This window comes from Penicillium cinerascens (genome assembly GCF_028974065.1).
Source record: "Penicillium cinerascens strain IBT 15544 chromosome Unknown contig_24_segment0_segment0, whole genome shotgun sequence".
Taxonomy (NCBI): Eukaryota; Fungi; Ascomycota; class Eurotiomycetes; order Eurotiales; family Aspergillaceae; genus Penicillium; species Penicillium cinerascens.
In genome coordinates this window covers 392,685-408,946 of record NW_026695290.1, presented here as the reverse complement: position 1 = coordinate 408,946, position 16,262 = coordinate 392,685, and the positions used below count along the sequence as shown (strand labels likewise).

General features: G+C 51.5%; 8 protein-coding genes across 8 annotated transcripts; 4 read left to right on the top strand and 4 right to left on the bottom strand.

The window, feature by feature from the left end:
- Positions 1 to 390: 390 nt before the first annotated feature.
- Positions 391 to 1,941, bottom strand: N7498_003235 (sugar porter family MFS transporter; the record flags this gene model as incomplete). Its single annotated transcript, XM_058450297.1, has 1 exon — positions 391 to 1,941. One exon carries the CDS (start codon positions 1,939 to 1,941, stop codon positions 391 to 393), a length of 1,551 nt encoding a protein of 516 aa, XP_058309759.1.
- Positions 1,942 to 2,553: 612 nt separating this feature from the next.
- N7498_003234 (fungal specific transcription factor domain-containing protein) lies at positions 2,554 to 4,509 on the top strand (the record flags this gene model as incomplete). Its single annotated transcript, XM_058450296.1, has 6 exons — positions 2,554 to 2,624; positions 2,709 to 2,774; positions 2,830 to 3,286; positions 3,333 to 3,688; positions 3,740 to 3,988; positions 4,044 to 4,509. The coding sequence occupies 6 exons, from the start codon at positions 2,554 to 2,556 to the stop codon at positions 4,507 to 4,509; spliced, it is 1,665 nt and encodes a 554-aa protein (XP_058309758.1).
- Positions 4,510 to 4,597: 88 nt separating this feature from the next.
- On the bottom strand, positions 4,598 to 5,383 carry N7498_003233 (sterol desaturase family protein; the record flags this gene model as incomplete). The annotated part of the gene is made up of 1 exon (XM_058450295.1): positions 4,598 to 5,383. One exon carries the CDS (start codon positions 5,381 to 5,383, stop codon positions 4,598 to 4,600), a length of 786 nt encoding a protein of 261 aa, XP_058309757.1.
- Positions 5,384 to 7,276: 1,893 nt separating this feature from the next.
- On the top strand, positions 7,277 to 8,450 carry N7498_003232 (tyrosinase family protein; the record flags this gene model as incomplete). The annotated part of the gene is made up of 4 exons (XM_058450294.1): positions 7,277 to 7,279; positions 7,323 to 7,456; positions 7,523 to 7,645; positions 7,733 to 8,450. 4 exons carry the CDS (start codon positions 7,277 to 7,279, stop codon positions 8,448 to 8,450), a joined length of 978 nt encoding a protein of 325 aa, XP_058309756.1.
- Positions 8,451 to 9,298: 848 nt separating this feature from the next.
- On the top strand, positions 9,299 to 10,147 carry N7498_003231 (putative GPI anchored cell wall protein (Dan4); the record flags this gene model as incomplete). Its single annotated transcript, XM_058450293.1, has 1 exon — positions 9,299 to 10,147. One exon carries the CDS (start codon positions 9,299 to 9,301, stop codon positions 10,145 to 10,147), a length of 849 nt encoding a protein of 282 aa, XP_058309755.1.
- Positions 10,148 to 10,661: 514 nt separating this feature from the next.
- Positions 10,662 to 11,211, bottom strand: pex4 (putative ubiquitin conjugating enzyme (UbcJ); the record flags this gene model as incomplete). Its single annotated transcript, XM_058450292.1, has 2 exons — positions 10,662 to 10,999; positions 11,049 to 11,211. The coding sequence occupies 2 exons, from the start codon at positions 11,209 to 11,211 to the stop codon at positions 10,662 to 10,664; spliced, it is 501 nt and encodes a 166-aa protein (XP_058309754.1).
- Positions 11,212 to 11,424: 213 nt separating this feature from the next.
- N7498_003229 (endonuclease III domain-containing protein) lies at positions 11,425 to 12,711 on the top strand (the record flags this gene model as incomplete). Its single annotated transcript, XM_058450291.1, has 1 exon — positions 11,425 to 12,711. One exon carries the CDS (start codon positions 11,425 to 11,427, stop codon positions 12,709 to 12,711), a length of 1,287 nt encoding a protein of 428 aa, XP_058309753.1.
- Positions 12,712 to 13,389: 678 nt separating this feature from the next.
- Positions 13,390 to 14,208, bottom strand: N7498_003228 (A4/G1 family peptidase; the record flags this gene model as incomplete). The annotated part of the gene is made up of 1 exon (XM_058450290.1): positions 13,390 to 14,208. The coding sequence occupies one exon, from the start codon at positions 14,206 to 14,208 to the stop codon at positions 13,390 to 13,392; it is 819 nt and encodes a 272-aa protein (XP_058309752.1).
- Between the last annotated feature and the right edge of the window lie 2,054 nt (positions 14,209 to 16,262).

Below are 16,262 nucleotides of genomic sequence, written 5' to 3'. Positions count from 1 at the left end.
TTGGTTTAAACCTTGTGTCTGGCATGAAGCATCAGAAAGTAGCTCCCAACAAAGTCAGGGGCGCATTCCTGGGATGTCAGTGCCACGCCAAGTATGCAAAACAGTAAACAGTGAAGCTAGTAACCCGTGGGTGAACTCGTGCCGTCCCGTAATCTACCAATGATTGGCCCACGGAGTCCGGACGTGCTACTCCATCCAGTGCACATGTCGGACCTCAAGTGAACAGAAGGCGAATTTGATGTTCAGTACCAGAGTAGTAGAGCAAGACAGATCTTTCATTGCCCAATGTGAAGTTGATTGACGCTGTAATTCAACGGCTTTGTTCCCGATCTTTACAAGCATTGTACTATAACTTTTCTCATTCAGAAAGAGATTAAAAACCAAATCAGGTCAGACATCCTCCGGTCCTCCCTTGGGTTCAGTACCGAAAGCTTCCTCTCCGTCAAAAATCAGCGCAACTTCTTCCAGGCTGTGGCCCTTGGTCTCTGGGAACCCGAAATACACAAGGGCGATTTCAACAGCAATGACGCAGCAATAAACAATGTAATATCTCCAGCTGATCGCGTCCATGGCAACAGGATTGGCATACCCATTAAAGACCAAAACACACGTGGAAGCAATTTGCATAATGTTTGTGCCCTTGGCTCGAAGGTGAGTAGGAAGCACCTCAGTAACATAGACCCACGGCGGCCCATTCAGCCCCGCATTGTAGAAAAACTGGTAGAGGAAGATCATGACAATAACCCCAGTCCCTAGGGAGCTATCCTTAAAGCCACGTTCCTGATTGATGGCTGAGAGAATCGTCCAGATCACGTAGCAGGTCAACATTCCTACCGTAGAAAAAAGGAATAGTCTTCGGCGACCAGCCATTTCCATCAGCGAGGCCAGTGCAATGGACACTCCGAGATTGAATACTGTAAGACCGCCATTGATGCGAAGTTGCTGTGGGTCCGAGGTAAGCCCAATAGAGTTCAGAATAAGGTGGAGGTAGTAAGCGATCAGACCGTTGCCGGATAGCTGCATCATGCAAGGTACCGCGATGATGATGAAGAGGCGATGCAAATTGCCGCGTGTGCTTAGGAACTCACGATAGCCAGATTTGGAAGCCATTTTGGCAGTCTGGATCTGTAGGATAATTTCCTTCATCTCAAAGTCTACCAGGGGCGAGTCTTCATCCCCACCGGCATGGTATTTGACTAGTACCTTCCGCGCATCTTCATAGCGATCTTTCTGCACAAGATACCGCGGCGATTCTGGAAGTAGATAGACGAAAAGCACCTGAACCAACGGAAAGAACCCCTGTAGTAGCGAAGGGATGCGCCATGCCCATGATGCGTTCGGTCCCATAAAGTACGTTCCATATGTAACCCAGGCTGCTAGCATTGCGCCCAAATACCATAGGTTATTGTAGTAGCCCACCAGAACAGAACGGTGCGTTGGAAACGCAAGCTCGCTAACCAACATCGGCGATGCCTCGACCGCAATAAGACCTCCAAACCCGATAATCATGCGAGAAACCAGGAACATAGCATAGTCCTGTGCAGCGCATTGAAGGACTGCGCCAATGACAAGGAGAAGAGATCCAATGAAGATTGGAAAGCGCCGACCAGTATGGTCGCATAACCACGGAGCGATAGGAAAAGCCAGAATCTGGCCGAAGATTACCCCATTCGACAGAGAGCCTAGTCGAGTGCCTGTCGGAGAGCCGAAAAAGCCCTGCCATTGGCTCATGGACTGCAGACCGTTGAGCATCGATCCATCATAGCCATTAGTGGTGGAGGAAAGATAGGGAATAATCATCCCCAGGTTGAGAAGAAGAAAATGTCGTTCCTTGTACCACGGCTTGCTGGTATTTGGTAGCACACCCTGAAGGTTCCATTCGGACTGACTGTGGTCGATATGCTGGATTTCAGCCATCGGCTTCTCGTCTTTGTCAACCATGATGACCGCTCGCCTAGGTATGGATGGCAGATGAATGGCCCTTGGGCTGGACTACTGATCCAGGTTGAGATCGCCGATCAAGCTGTTGAACATATGTCACTTCACGTTCCCCGTTCAAGAGACGCCCGATCACCTGGGTAGACGTGAGGACATCCGTGGCTTCGTAATCCAGACATGTGCTGAGATGCGGATGGCGCGATCAGCATGATAGTTTTTGGCCCGGGTAAACTTTGTTTTTTCGGTACACCAGACTTTGCCTAAAGGCCACGGCTTGCTATTCGGCATTTCATGATCGCACCGAGCCCAAACCACCGTGGCATATCAAGGCTCGGTGAGTGGGTTGAGGGTCAAAGTTAAAGTGACTTTCCCCGCATCGACAACCCCAGCTTATCCCCGGCCCGGAGAAGTGTCAGCACGAATCGAATGAGGTTATCCGGGTTGATGGCGTTGTGGGAGATGAAACCCTAACTCGAATCGGGACAAGCGCTATTAGTCTTGGAACGAATACGAGCAGGATACCCGGTGGCCGTCCGATGAAACCCTACGCATCCCCGAAAATCCGCTGAGTATTTATCTCGAGGTCTTAGATGCCGTTCCAGTAAAGACACCCTTATGGCGGACCCTCTGCCTACCCAATCGGAAACTGCAGACCGACCGAGTCCGCCAAAACGAAAGTATTCCCGGTCGGCAGCCATTTACCCTCGAAAGCGAGCCACTCAGGCCTGCCATACGTGTCGCTTTCGACGGACTAAATGCGACAATACTAGGCCTTCGTGCGATTCATGCGTGCGACTAGGCGCGGAATGTATTTACCAGGAAAGTGATCCCTCAACGTGAGTTCTAGTATCCTCGAAACGTCGGGACCCAAGCAACTAAGCGTGACGACAGGTTTGATCCTGCCAGTCTTGCCATTCTAAAACGACTGGATGATCTGGAAGTCCTGATTCAAACCAAAACAAACGACCCGTCTCCATTGTCTCTGGTGGAATTTCCATCGACTTCGCCCTCTGACCCTCGTGGTGATTTGAGCTCCTCTGCAACCGACCGAAGAATTCCACGGAAACTGCCTTTTATCACAATTGAGACAGTCCTGGAATGGCCCGTATTTGATGATTGCAACTTTTCTCGGCATTTCCACTTGCTGGATGCCTTTGAAGAAAATACACATGACAGGGCAGGCCCAATCTCGGTCGATTTTGACCTGTATAACACCGACAGTCTTTTTCGGGAGTTCTTTGACAACGTCCACATTTTCAATCCCACCCTAGAAGAAGAAGAGGTCAGGGAATATGTCAATATTGTTCGTTTGAATGGTATTGGCTGGGACGCCATGTCCTGCCTTCTGGTCATCAACCTCTGTCCATTCGACGAACTCGACTGACTTTGAATAGCTGTTGATCTATGCCCACGGCTCTATTGCAACTCCGTTTGTAAAGAACGGACGAGGAGTATCACCAGCTTCATTCGGAAAATCAACACCTTTCCTCCAAGCTGAAGCCTACTTTTGCGCGGCGCGAAAGCGCATGGGCCCGTTGCTCTGTAGCAGTGGTGTGATTGAAGCGCAATGTTTCTTCTTGGCCGGTGCTTATCTTATGGCAACCTTACGACCTGTCGCAGCCTGGAGAATGTTTGTACAGGCATTGGCCTGCTGCCAGGGGTTTTCCCTCCGGCAGAGGAATGGCCCTCGTGGACAAAATGAATCGAGCACTAAACAGAGGATCTACTGGACTTGTTTCAAATCTGAGCTGTAAGTCATTGATCACCAAGTGAGGAGGCCTGTGACTTAAATGGATGACAGAGAACTCCGTTTGGAGTTGAACGTCTCACAAACAGGTGTCTTGGATCTCAGCTATCCAATCCTATTCCCTTCACCACCCGAGCGACTCAAATCAAAGGATGAAGCTACGTGGTATTTCTATCTCGCCGAAATCGCTTTACGGAGGCTGAAAAACCGTATCCTGGACTCTCTGTACCGACATGACTCGGCAAGCCCCGAGTTCACCATTGAACATGCCATCTTTGACTTTGAAGAGCAAACAGACGCATGGTAGATAGAACCACCTTGCAATCTGGGCATGTACAACAACTGACTTCACAACTAGGCTGGCATCACTACCCGAAACATTAGCTCTCGGCGTGGTCAACCCCGACACAGACCAATACGAACCCTTTCGTTTCATCCTCAGCGGCCATTTCCTCGACTGTCAAGAGACGATGTACTGGCACTTTGTAGTAGAGGGCATCCATGGCCGAGTATCTAGCAGCAACGAGCATTTCGTTCGGAAGGGCTTAAAAGTATGCGTGGACAGGATCCAGCAAAATAAGACGGGTTTCTATCACCGACATCACGGGACGTGGCTGATGCTTCGATCTTGTACGCGAAGCGCTTTGGTGTTGCTTGCTGCCAGACGGTGTGTCGAGCTTGCTGGGTTTCTATCGCTGGGTTGGAAGGAAGCGGTGCTTGACGTAACGAGGATGCTGGCTTTTTGGAAGGACGAATCTGGGGATATATTGGAGATGCTGAACGTTTTGCAGGCATTGCTAGATGCTGACGATGCAGCTATGTGAATTTATCAATCAAATTAGTATATACCCAAAGAGAATATATGGGCTTCAACTATTTACATCGACTCTTGGTACAAGCTTCCGAGACCGATCACTCGGAATGCCGCTTCCCCAGCTTATCGGTTCCATGTACCCAGTCCAGCAAACCAATTGATCCATAATTCAAATTGAACTTCTCATGGTGCAGGTCATGCATCTTCGCCTTGTTATGGAAAAAGTCATACCCACTATGCACGGTGGCAGTATTGAACAGCTCCCAAGCCAAGAAGAGCCAGAACGTCAGCACATGGCTCCGCAGAAGCTGCGGCGGCAGTGATATAGGGAGTGCATTGGCAAATATCTGCTCCAGGGGGTGGGCGAATTGCGCAGCGAGGGCGATCGGTGCGGTGAATTTGTGGTGTTTCTTGTGGATGCGGCGGTAGAAATACGGTACGTGCAGCAAGCGATGGCTGTAGTAGAACAGTGTTTCGCGGATCAGAATACTGATGAGGAAGTCGCGAACAACCTCCGTGGCCGGCGGTAGGGCTTTCTCGACGCGGTATGAAGATGATGACCCGGCGCGACTGGTTATGAAAAGAAGTGATAGGTGCAGTGCCGAGGACAAGATCTGGTTCTGGGTCACGACCAGGAAGCAGCGCGCGATGTCGCGTTGGGTGGGTTGTTTGGGAGCCGGTTGGATCTTGTGTCGTTGCGAGAATGAGGGCGCAATGGCATCCAGGAATAGATAGAAGATAGATGGCAGCCAGAACGAAAGGACCTGGACAAGCAGTGTCCCCACGAACTCGATCCACTGGGGTGAATAAGCCGCCACAACCTCAGACCAGAAGGCCGCTGCCTTTGGCAGCGATTGGCCAACGTGGAGATAAACAGCCTCCATAATGAAGAGCTCACACTTCTTGATAGCACACGATCAAGGACTGTCGCGGGGGCAGCGCTATGTGAGGGTCTTGCCGCCTCTTTATGAACCTCGGCGTCAGGAGCCCCAGAAACCTTTTACCGCGCCCCGCAATCGATCGACAGGTGGATCTCGGCTAACATCTCGCCACGTGAAGCTGTCACGGAAGTTAAATTAGTTGTGACAGCAAGCAATTGACTTCAGAGTGATAATCAAATGATAAAGTGGATATGAATGATGAAACTGCTATGGACAACTGGACAAGGGTCTCAAGGTGATCCTCCCCGCAACAGCCCGAAAGCGGTCCCGCAAAGGAGAGGAGCGAACAGAATCAATTCAAACCATCAAAATAACTGAGAACTCGATGATCTGGCATCTCATACTTGGAAAGTCCGTTGATCAGCCCTGGGCTCCCGTCGCCGCTTCTTTACTCTGATCGCACCCAACGAGCCGATCGATGAGTGTTCCACCCCTCCTTGAGGAGATGGATGGATATGGCTGGTGCCACTGAGAGGAAGGTTGTTGCCTGGGGAGAGTAAATCGGTGTTTACGAGAGAAAGTGGGAGTAATTTGGGCTCTAACTGGCTCAAGATGAAATGATTTCATTGCAGCTGAGATCGACTCGTCGTCATCTATATCCGAGCGAGCGCAATCGGTTTTCCTCACATCAACAATTGAATATCACCATCATTCAGCGCAAAAGCTAATCGCAGAGACACGCAGAAAGATTGAATACGATAACGAAAAGCGACGATGGGTGGGATCGGGCCACAATTCCTTTGTTTTCGCTAAACTCGGGCAGGAAACATCCGGCCCAAGTGTGTCGATCGGATCGACGCACAAATCCAAGTGTCACATTATCTCAAGCAAAAAGGGTCCTACGGGAAACTCCGAACTTAAATACCACTCAGATCCCCGATTGTCGACACCTCATACGCTGGCAGTATGTCTACAGAATCCTGTTTATTCCGCAAAGCTGTACCTCCCAGTACCTCCACGCCGATATGAGTTCCCAATCGGCCTGAATCAACCAGGCCTCAGCCAGCAACTTTACTCAACCTCCGATAGGTGATTTGTCAAGGCAGGGCCCAGTGCCTGACGGGCAGTCAATGTGGAGGCTCGTTTCTGGCAGCCGAAGGGCCCAATACAGGATGAATCTCATTGGCTGGTTAGTAGTTCGGAGACAGGAACTACCTACAGCGCGGTTGAATGGGGTCAAAGGTTGAACTCTGTCAATGGGGCGATGATCAATGTCTCATATGGCCCTGATCATTGTGAGTTGTCACCTGGTCATCTGCACGCCCTAACGCGGCCTAACGCGCAGCTTGCTTCCACGAACATGGAGACGTTCGGTTGGGGACTCAATTGATTAAGTCATGACTATCCAGATATTGCAGCGAGGTATTAAAAGGAATTGCGAGACTTGCAGTATATCAAAGGGGTTTTATAGACGTCGTTGCGATGGTCGAATAACGAGCTCGGCTCTCTTAAGGTTCCGCCCCTGCGGTCCCTGGTGGCTGCAGATTATCCTAGTACGACAAAGGCGTGGTTTTCTACCTGGGCATCTGCACGTCCTTTGCTACAGCCAGTAAAGTCATAATCTAGAAATATCCGAGGGGTCTAACCCCCAAGCGGTGGACTGGGCCAGAAGGACTCCCTATATCCTGGAACTTATAAGGAATCCCAGCCGCCAGCGTTCTATTGAATTGATCCCATCTCCTTTGACGTTCTCTTCTCTCTCTCTCTCTCGTAAACGGTCAACATGGTTAATCTTAATTACTCTTGGCTACTACTCATATTGGGTCAACTGGTTCGTTCAGCCTCTCTTCCGAGACACCAACTCGGCAGAGCCGAAACCCTAGGCATTCGAAGGGAATGGTACGTTGCACCCGTGACACGCTTTGTGCTATACAATTGACAGATATTCAGGGGCGAGCTACTCCCGAGGGAGCGGATCAGCTACACGAACGCTGTGCTATGCCTACAGAAACTCCCGAATCAGGTTCCAACCGCAGAATATCCGGGGGTTCGGAGCCGCTTTGATGACTTTGTGGCGTATGTATCGAACCCATCACATCGGAGAGATCCGACGCCCCTCGACTTATTCTAACTTCGGTTCAGAACTCACATTAATTACACACTGCATACCCACTACAGCGGTCTGTTCTTGCCTTGGCACCGGCGGTTCATCTGGTTGTGGGAAAGAGCTCTGCGAGAAGAGTGTGGATACCAGGGATATCTGCCGTATGCCCCCTTTCCATCCTCTCTATGCACGATTCTATGCACAGCTCTATGCATGACTCTATGCACGACTCGCTAACTCGGTATCAGATACTGGGACTGGCCTCTTTGGGCAGACAACCTTGCAGCGAGTCCGCTCTTTGACGGTAGTGAGACATCCCTCTCCGGGGATGGAGAATACAACCCGGGCGAACAGAACATGACCGGTGGGAATGTCACTCTCCTCCGAGGCTCCGGTGGAGGCTGCGCCAAGAGCGGGCCCTTTAAAAATATGAAAGTTCATATGGGGCCATTCTCACGCACCCTGACCTCAACCACCGAGATCCCGGCGCCGAGATTCGACTACAACCCGCGCTGTCTCAACCGCAGTCTCAACGACTTCGTCGCCAGCCGGTACACCAATTCCACCCTGGTTTCCACACTGATGGCAACTACCAAGATGGCGGATTTCCAAATGGCCCTGGATCACTGGCCGCCGCGAGAGGACGGGGTTCTTGGCCCTCACGGCGGCGGACATTTTAGCATCGGGTCAACAATGCAGGATTTATTCGGGTCGCCCCAAGATCCGGCTTTCTATTTGCATCACTCCCAGATCGATCGATTGTGGGCGAAGTGGCAAGATGCGGATGATGCGAACCGGCGGAACGCGCTGAATGGAACGAGTACAATCATGAACCCGCCCGCGGCGGATCCCGTCACTTTGGATACGATGATGGAGTTCGGGTATCTCGATGCACCCCGACCGGTACATGAGGTCATGAGTCCCCTGGCCAACGGGTTTTTTTATATCTATGCTGGAGACACGTAAACTGATGTCCGAGCTTTGGGGATTGGGGACGACCAGGCCGAGATGACTGCAAACGGTCTCAGGTGGAATTTTGGAACACCGAAGGCCTAATGCCTTAATTGTAATGAGTGATGAGAGTTAGTATAGATGACCGCAGATGTAAATTTCATCGTGCTTCCAAGGTTCCAAGGTTCACCGTTTTTCCGAAAACGTTACAAATGGGATTGTGCACGACGAGAGCCACGGTTGGGCCAGGAACCCGTGTGCTTCGCTGTTCCGCTCTGTTTCCACGGTCTTCTCCATTTTCAGGGCTGTGTATGACAACACGACTGCCGTGCTATTTTCAGTGTGAGACCGGGCCAATCATGCCGAGGCCGATAAGCTAGCGCTTTCTTTGATCTCCAATCGATTGACCTGCCGATCCGTATTTTCTGCATCAAGGCTGGAAAGCATCTGTCAAGGCATCTGAGGTAGCATTCCCAATCAAGCTCCCGGTCGGCATGTGTCAATGAGAGAGGGGGGTTTCCCGTATAGTTCGCCAATGATCGGCCGATCGACCGGCTTTCGAGACAAAACGTCCACGAAGGAAGAGCTAGCACCGGCGAGCTAGTGGATTTAGTGGTTGCCACCGGATCCAAGCTTCCCTGGACTATTCCTTTCGGGAGTTGATGGGATCCACTAGTTCTAGCGCCGCCTGAAAACCGGATACCTCCAGCACTACGTTGCGTCTGACTTTTCCTTTGTCTCTCGTCCTCTTTAACCCTGCGTCCTCAAACCCTCCCGCTGCATGCAATTTAATTTCCCCTCAACAGCCCGCCCCAATTGATCACTTCTCCAACTCCTTCAACCCCACCCGACACCTGCCCACCATGCTGCGCGTCAGCTTGCTCCAGGTGTTCATCCTCTCGCTGATGATCCTGGCTACTGTTTTTGCAGCCGATCAGCCTCCTATTCCTCAGGACAAAGTCGTCCATCGTGAGTCTCTCCAGGATGCGCTCGCTGGTATCAACGTGGCCTCGATTCACGATGCCTTGCACGCCTTCTCCACCAGGTTCCGTGACGGCATTTTCCCGACTGACATCAGTGCCGCCGAGGCCCTGCAAGATGAAGATGAGAAGATTGCCAGTCTGCTGCGCGTTGTGAAGCGTCAGGACAACACCACCACTTCTGAACCTGCTTCCACCTCGTCGACTGCCTCGACCACCTCCAGCAGCGACCATACTACCTCGGCCGATACTACCAAGACCACCTCGTCTACGGTGCCCTCTACTACGAGCTCTAGCTCCAGTTCAAGCTCCAGCTCCAGCTCCAGCTCCAGCCCTACCCCGACATCCACTGACGCGACTACCACTTCGAGCACCGACAGCTCGACGTCGACTGTTCCTAGCACGACGTCGACTACCGTTCCCTCGACGCTCTCGACTACTACCAGCACTTCGTCGACCCAGTCGTCTGCACAGAGCACGACTTCCTCCACCAGTTCTGAGAGCTCTTTCACCTCAATCTACAAGAGCACCACCACCTTGCCCAATGGCAGTCTGAGCACCATCACCTCTACCACGATCGTGCACGTCAAGCCCACTGGCAACTCCGGCACCACCACCGCCGGTAGCTCTCCTGGTCTGCAGACCGGTGCTGCCGCATTGACCACCGCCGGTCGCGCTCGGGAGATTATCGCCATGGTCGGTGGAGCCGTCGTGGTTGCAATGGCTCTGTGAGGAGCTCCCGACAAAATCTTGATTTCCGTGATCACTTTCATCTTTTTTTCTGCATAGTCATTCAGCAAACTAGCATCAGTCCATAGCATTTTCGATGACGATTGTCATCTCACGATCCTTACGAGCCTCCGACTTACGCCTTTCCTTTCTCTGGGCTATCTCTATGCTTTCTCTGGCGTTTACATGACCGGGATATGGTCTTCTATTTTACTTCGCACACAGTTTGCAACTTAAGACGGCGAGCATCTACAGCGTGCAGTTTCTTATCATTTTTCCTGTGACTAGATATCTTGGCACATTTGACATCAAATGCAATCATCAACCTCGACGGCCTCTTGAAACTCTTCGTACTATAACTGTAAACTTCGTATGCTGTATATCTTTCAAAAAAAAATACAAATATAATGTGCAGTAGGGTATGTATGCGCCACGGCGCGTCTGAAATCCAAAATATAAACCAATTGCGTCAACAAAATATTTCCGATCGTGGAATGACCCGACCTTATAATCGAGATCACCGTCCAAAGTTGGTATTTCCCTGCCATCGCTCCTCGCCTGTCCAATATCGCACCACGCTTTCCCAACCGGCAATGTCACCGTCACGGAGCAGCGCCGCGACATCGACGTTGAGTGGTGAGTCTGTCGCCGGTTCCGTCAAGAGTTGGTGGATGGCGGTGAGGGTCGACGAAATCGTGTAGATGGGGGTCCAGTGCTCGGACGTCAAGAGGGTCAGGCAGATCTCGCCCTTATCGAAAGAGATGTTTGGGTGCGATATCCGGGTCGTGAAATTGATCGTGGGCGGTGCCAGAGGGTAGTTGGGTGGGATGGCGATGCGCAGGTGCCAGAGGCCGCCTGATGGTTCGTTAGCTGGCAGTCGTAAATGGCCTGAATTCCAACATACCTTCATACGGCGAGCCATTCACGCCTTTCAGAACGGCCTCCCATCGCAGCAGGTCTTCTTCATCGACGGGACCCAGATGGAGTAGCGCTTCGTTTGGCGACTTGGAGTAGTCCTTGAGCTCGCGCAGGAGCCGTTGTGTCGTCTGCGATGAAGGCGAGGCCATTGTGGAGGAATGCTGGTGGCCTCAAGTGGAATGTGGCGGGGTGAATGGTGGTGAGAAAGAGTGCTTCCCCTCGGCGGAAAGTTGGAAGTCGGAGAGTTGGAGAGCTGGGGTCATCGCCGAGGCTGGGGATCCCGAGTTTGCCCCATCGCGTTCGATCCGCACTCCACATGTGAAACTGTCTCCCTTTTCGACTTGATTTTGTACTTGCCCATCATGCGCACCTCGCGTGCTTCCAAGGAGGCCTCCAAGGTCTTCCAGGCACTGTCGCCTGCGCGACGCTCAACGCGTAATTCCTCGCTCAATAGCAGCGCGCTGCGAAGTTTCGCATTCAATTCAGATCCGACCGTGAAGACGGAGTCGATCCCAACGATCGCTCATCTTCCTGTCAGAAGCGACGATGAATCTTCCCTCTCGTCCGCCGATACAGCTGACATCGAAGATCTCGTCGAACCGCCTCCCAAACGTCGGAAACGCAATGCCAGTCCCAAGATCCTCCCGACGCCAACTCGAACTGCGCGCAAGCCCGTGAAAGAGGAAGCTCCAGATGAAAAGGCCACACCGCCATCTAAGGCTCGCCGCATGCCGGCAAGGAAAACTCGTGATGCCCAAGGGGAGGTCGTTATGGAGCCACCATCCAACTGGGAGACCATGTACAACATTGTGAAGAAGATGCGTGAGGATAACCCGACGGCACCGGTGGATACAATGGGTTGTGCTGAACTCTACTGGCGGGCCTCATCACCGAAAGACCGTCGCTTCCAAACTCTCATCGCATTGATGCTTTCATCCCAGACCAAGGACACCGTCACTGCGGTCGCGATGCAGCGGCTTCACACCGAGCTTGGAGAGCAGCAGGAGAGTGCGGATGGCCTCAAAACCGAACAACCGGAATGCATCAGCGACGTCAAGATCAAGACCGAGGAGGGCGAGACCAAGACCCCGGAATCGAAAGACAGCACGCTCAACTTGAACAACATCCTCGCCGTATCCCCAACTAAGCTGAATGAACTCATCCAGAAAGTCGGATTCCATAATAACAAAACCAAGTACATCAAAGCTGCCGCTCTCATCCTACGCGACCAGTACGAAGGCGATATCCCCCCGACCCCAGAAGAGCTCATGAAACTGCCCGGCGTGGGCCCGAAAATGGCCTACCTCTGCATGAGCGCAGCTTGGGGTAAACACTTGGGCATTGGAGTAGATGTCCACGTGCATCGGATCACCAATCTATGGGGCTGGCACAAGACGAAAACGCCCGAGGAGACTCGTCTGGCGTTGCAGTCTTGGTTGCCAAAGGATAAATGGCATGAGATTAATAAGTTGCTTGTTGGGCTTGGTCAGACGGTTTGTCTTCCTGTAAAGAGACGATGTGGAGAGTGTTATCTGGCCGGGACGAAGCTTTGCAAGAGCGAGGTGAAGGGTCTTTTGCCGGTCAAGACCGAGGCTGGTATTAAGAGTCTTGTGGATGAAGAGCCAAAGATCAAGATTGAAGCCCTGTGATCTGCTGGACAGTCTACATTTTGTGGCTCAAGTCGTCCTCTTGTTTCTGCTCTCTGAGATGGAACGACGGCACCGCATACGAGAAACCCAAATTACCACTCTACCTCAGTATGACCGCGCCGAAAGATTTCCAATTTTCTCTTCAATTCTCTTCTGTCTCGGATTTCTTCCTCGGGCCTGTGAAAGTATAGATCTAATCATTTGCAATACATTATCACGTGGCATCATGTCCCTAAGTGGTTTCTGGAAACCAAGAGCTCTCTTAGTAAGTGTGGCGGGTCGGTTCGGTCGGGTGAGAATATAATTTACCGAGTAAAAGGTTTATTGTCTGGGAAACGATTAATGAGTGTCGACCTGAGGAAAGGAGAATTACTACATGTACAATCTCGGATCGTGTCTCGGTCCGTATCCGAGCCCGACGCAATCATATTTGGTGAGTATGTAAGTGGGTGTTTATAAGTTGGTAACTACGGGTTTACCGCCGATTTTCTGCTATGTTTTCTTTCACGAGCTGGTCATATTGTGATAAATAGATAGACAGGACAGGAACCAAGGGAATGCCTTTCCGTCACAGTAACAGGCAGTGGATGAGTTGACAGTATGGAGCGTAGCCGGGACTGAATTCCCTCATAGCAACCAACCCGTGGACCCTTTCCTTCGCATATATCGTTGCAGGAGCTATTGACCAACGTATTGAACAGTGACACTGTTGCCGCTGGCAGAGCTGGATGTAAGAACCTGCCCGCTGCTTGACTGGATATCCACAATAGTAGCACCGTCAGTTCCAACAGTCGAGCCGCCATCCATAGCCTCAGCGCCGGAGAAGGTGACAGCCCCAAAGTTGGCAAATGGAACCAGAGAGCCTCCTTCCTCGAAATCCTCAACAATCCACTCGGCATTGGTTTCGCATAGACTACCATCCTCGCCTCCATTGAAGGTGTGGGTGACCGACTGGCCAGTAGATGTGTTCTCAATAGTGGCAGTGCCAGAAGTAAGTGAGGAAGCGTCCACAGTCATCTGGATCGTGTCTCCCGCAGAAATTTCGAGATTGTTAAAGTTGTAGGCGTTGTCGGGGAACCACTCGTACCATGCACTGTAGGTCGTAGAACCGTCCTGGATACAGAAGTCCACTCCAGTCTGCAGGATAGCAGAGCTGCAGGTGTCTCCATCAATACCGACCCAAGCCGCGGCACAGTATTGCTGGCCCGGAGATGCGTCACTAGGGGCCTGGGGGGTGGGAACAACGATTGACGCAGTCACCGCGGTGTATCCAGAGCCGATCAGGACAGCACCAGCCCAGTTTGAGTCATACTGCTCCTCGGTGGTTTGCTTGAAGTGCATAACCTCGTTGGTCCCAGGCTTCATAGGCAGTTGGGTCTTGCCAGCACGTGCATTTTGGCGAGCAGCATTGCGCGCCTGGCGTTGAGCAGTCAAAGGTGCAGCAATGGCAGTAGCCGCAAGGAGCGAGCTGCTGAGAATGGAGGTAGAGAACTTCATGATGCACACAAAAGTGACTGTATAGAATAGACTGCCTTTGATATAAGACTCAAAGCTAGCTGGGCTGGACTGAAGAGAGGCTTGCGTGAGGGATGAAAGTCTTCTCGGAGGGGATGGTCTCGGTCTTATATCTTGACATCCTGCGCGGGGGTGTCTTCCCCCGTAGCACGATAGAGAAAAGGATCAGCACAAAAAACCCCGAGTATCAACTGTGTTCTGGTGATCCAAACACTATGAAACTTCATGTCGATGCAACATTGATAGTGAGCTAGCGCCATTAGGCGGCACAGAGTATATAGTTTGGGTTTGGCTGAAGAGTATAACGCCGCCGGAGGCCGATGGAGCGGGTCAATCTTGTACTAGAAATGCCACCTAAATCAGCCTAGAGAGATGAGGGACGAAACTTTGGCTCAGATAGGAAAGTAATCGGATCTGGATGTACCCTGAAATGAAGCCCAGAAGAAATTCATTGGTCTTCCTCAAAATTGGTCATCTGTTAAACTTGAAATCTTTTTGGCGACCTTCCGGAGATTTATACCGTGGAAGATGGAAATTAGCCTGGTAGCCAGTGAGCCGTTCGAAGCCGCCATACCTATCAAATGTAGAAGCAATAAAGAATTAGTTAACTGTGCCTCATTCCCACTGTCATGTTAGACATACAATATTGTCCGCATCGACCACTTCTCCACTCTGAGACATGACACGGCATATGCTTCCCCGCCTAATTTCGTCAAGTCAACCCTAGTCAGCCACCGGCATTCCCTTCCGGGTAATGGAACCGTAGGATAGAAGTTTGCGGATTTCCGACGGAGTTTGGTATCGCTAAAAGTAAGATTCAAGATTTAATTTCACAAGCCAGCAGAGAGAGACCTGGATGTCACGGTATACCAGGTGATAGCCGTATCCAAATAAACTAGCGCGAACAAGGGAACGATCAGCTGTTTTGCTAAGTACGTTGGACTGATATTTGATTAGCGACACCGATGCGATGCTACTGTGGCGCCGACGCTAAGGACTCTTTATCGGCCACGAGGAGATGCAGAATCGCCACTGCCGACTGTGGGGTGAGACCCCTGGAAAGCGTGGCTAACCACTCGAATACCAACAGAGCGTTGATAGCCAGGGGTTTTTGGAGGGGATTGCGATAACATAGTATCGCGGGAGGTCATCGCGATAATTTTGATTACCGCAGCCTTTTAGCTGACCCTGCGTGACCACGGAGGGGGAGAGGGGGACTGGGTTGGGCGCCACTACTGCAGGGTGCAGCCTAGATCACCCACGCTAACTCAGTCCGGGAATCAAGTCCCAAGTCCACTGGAGATAAGGGTTCGGGAATTCAACTCTTCAGACTCGGAGAATGGCGGAAAGCTTGTTTTCTATGGCCAAATGGGATGTCCAATCAATCAATCAATCAATCAAAGCCCAATTAACCTGAGGGAGGCTAACTAGTTTCGCCAAGGCTATGCGGGCGCTTGTCCAAACCGAAGCAGAACTTGGTATCCTGAACGCCGTGTCTGCGGAACCAGACCCTATACAAAGGAAACCTGGCCTTTTATTGGCCAGTACGGTAAGGGATGTAAGCAAATAAAGAATCCAACGGCCTCGAATTCCGCAAATCCCAGTGTCTTCCCCCGACATCTCCCTAGCCCCTATATTCCATCTGCTCCGTTCTCAATTAATCGCGGTGGCGTATTATATCGTAAGATGGTGAGGTCTGCTGGCCTTTGTGGATGCCCGGTCTTTCTGTATTCGGTGGTGGATGCGCAGCGTCCTCGCAACCTACTCCATGGCCGCAAGCCGATTCGTTCGCGGTCGTCACCGAGTTGATTTTCAAACAGTTCCTTGACGAGCGACGGTTCTACCATCACGGGAATACGATGCTCTGTACGAAGAATATTGACAAGGGTCATGAACAGGTGGTGACGGAACGCGCTGGGTTGCAGTCGATGAGGAGAGAGTCTCAAGTTGAATGGTACATGATCAGCCAAAGAGGTAGAGTTTTCAGCATAATTGGCCAAACGGGATGATTCCCCAACCATCGTGAAGCCCGACAC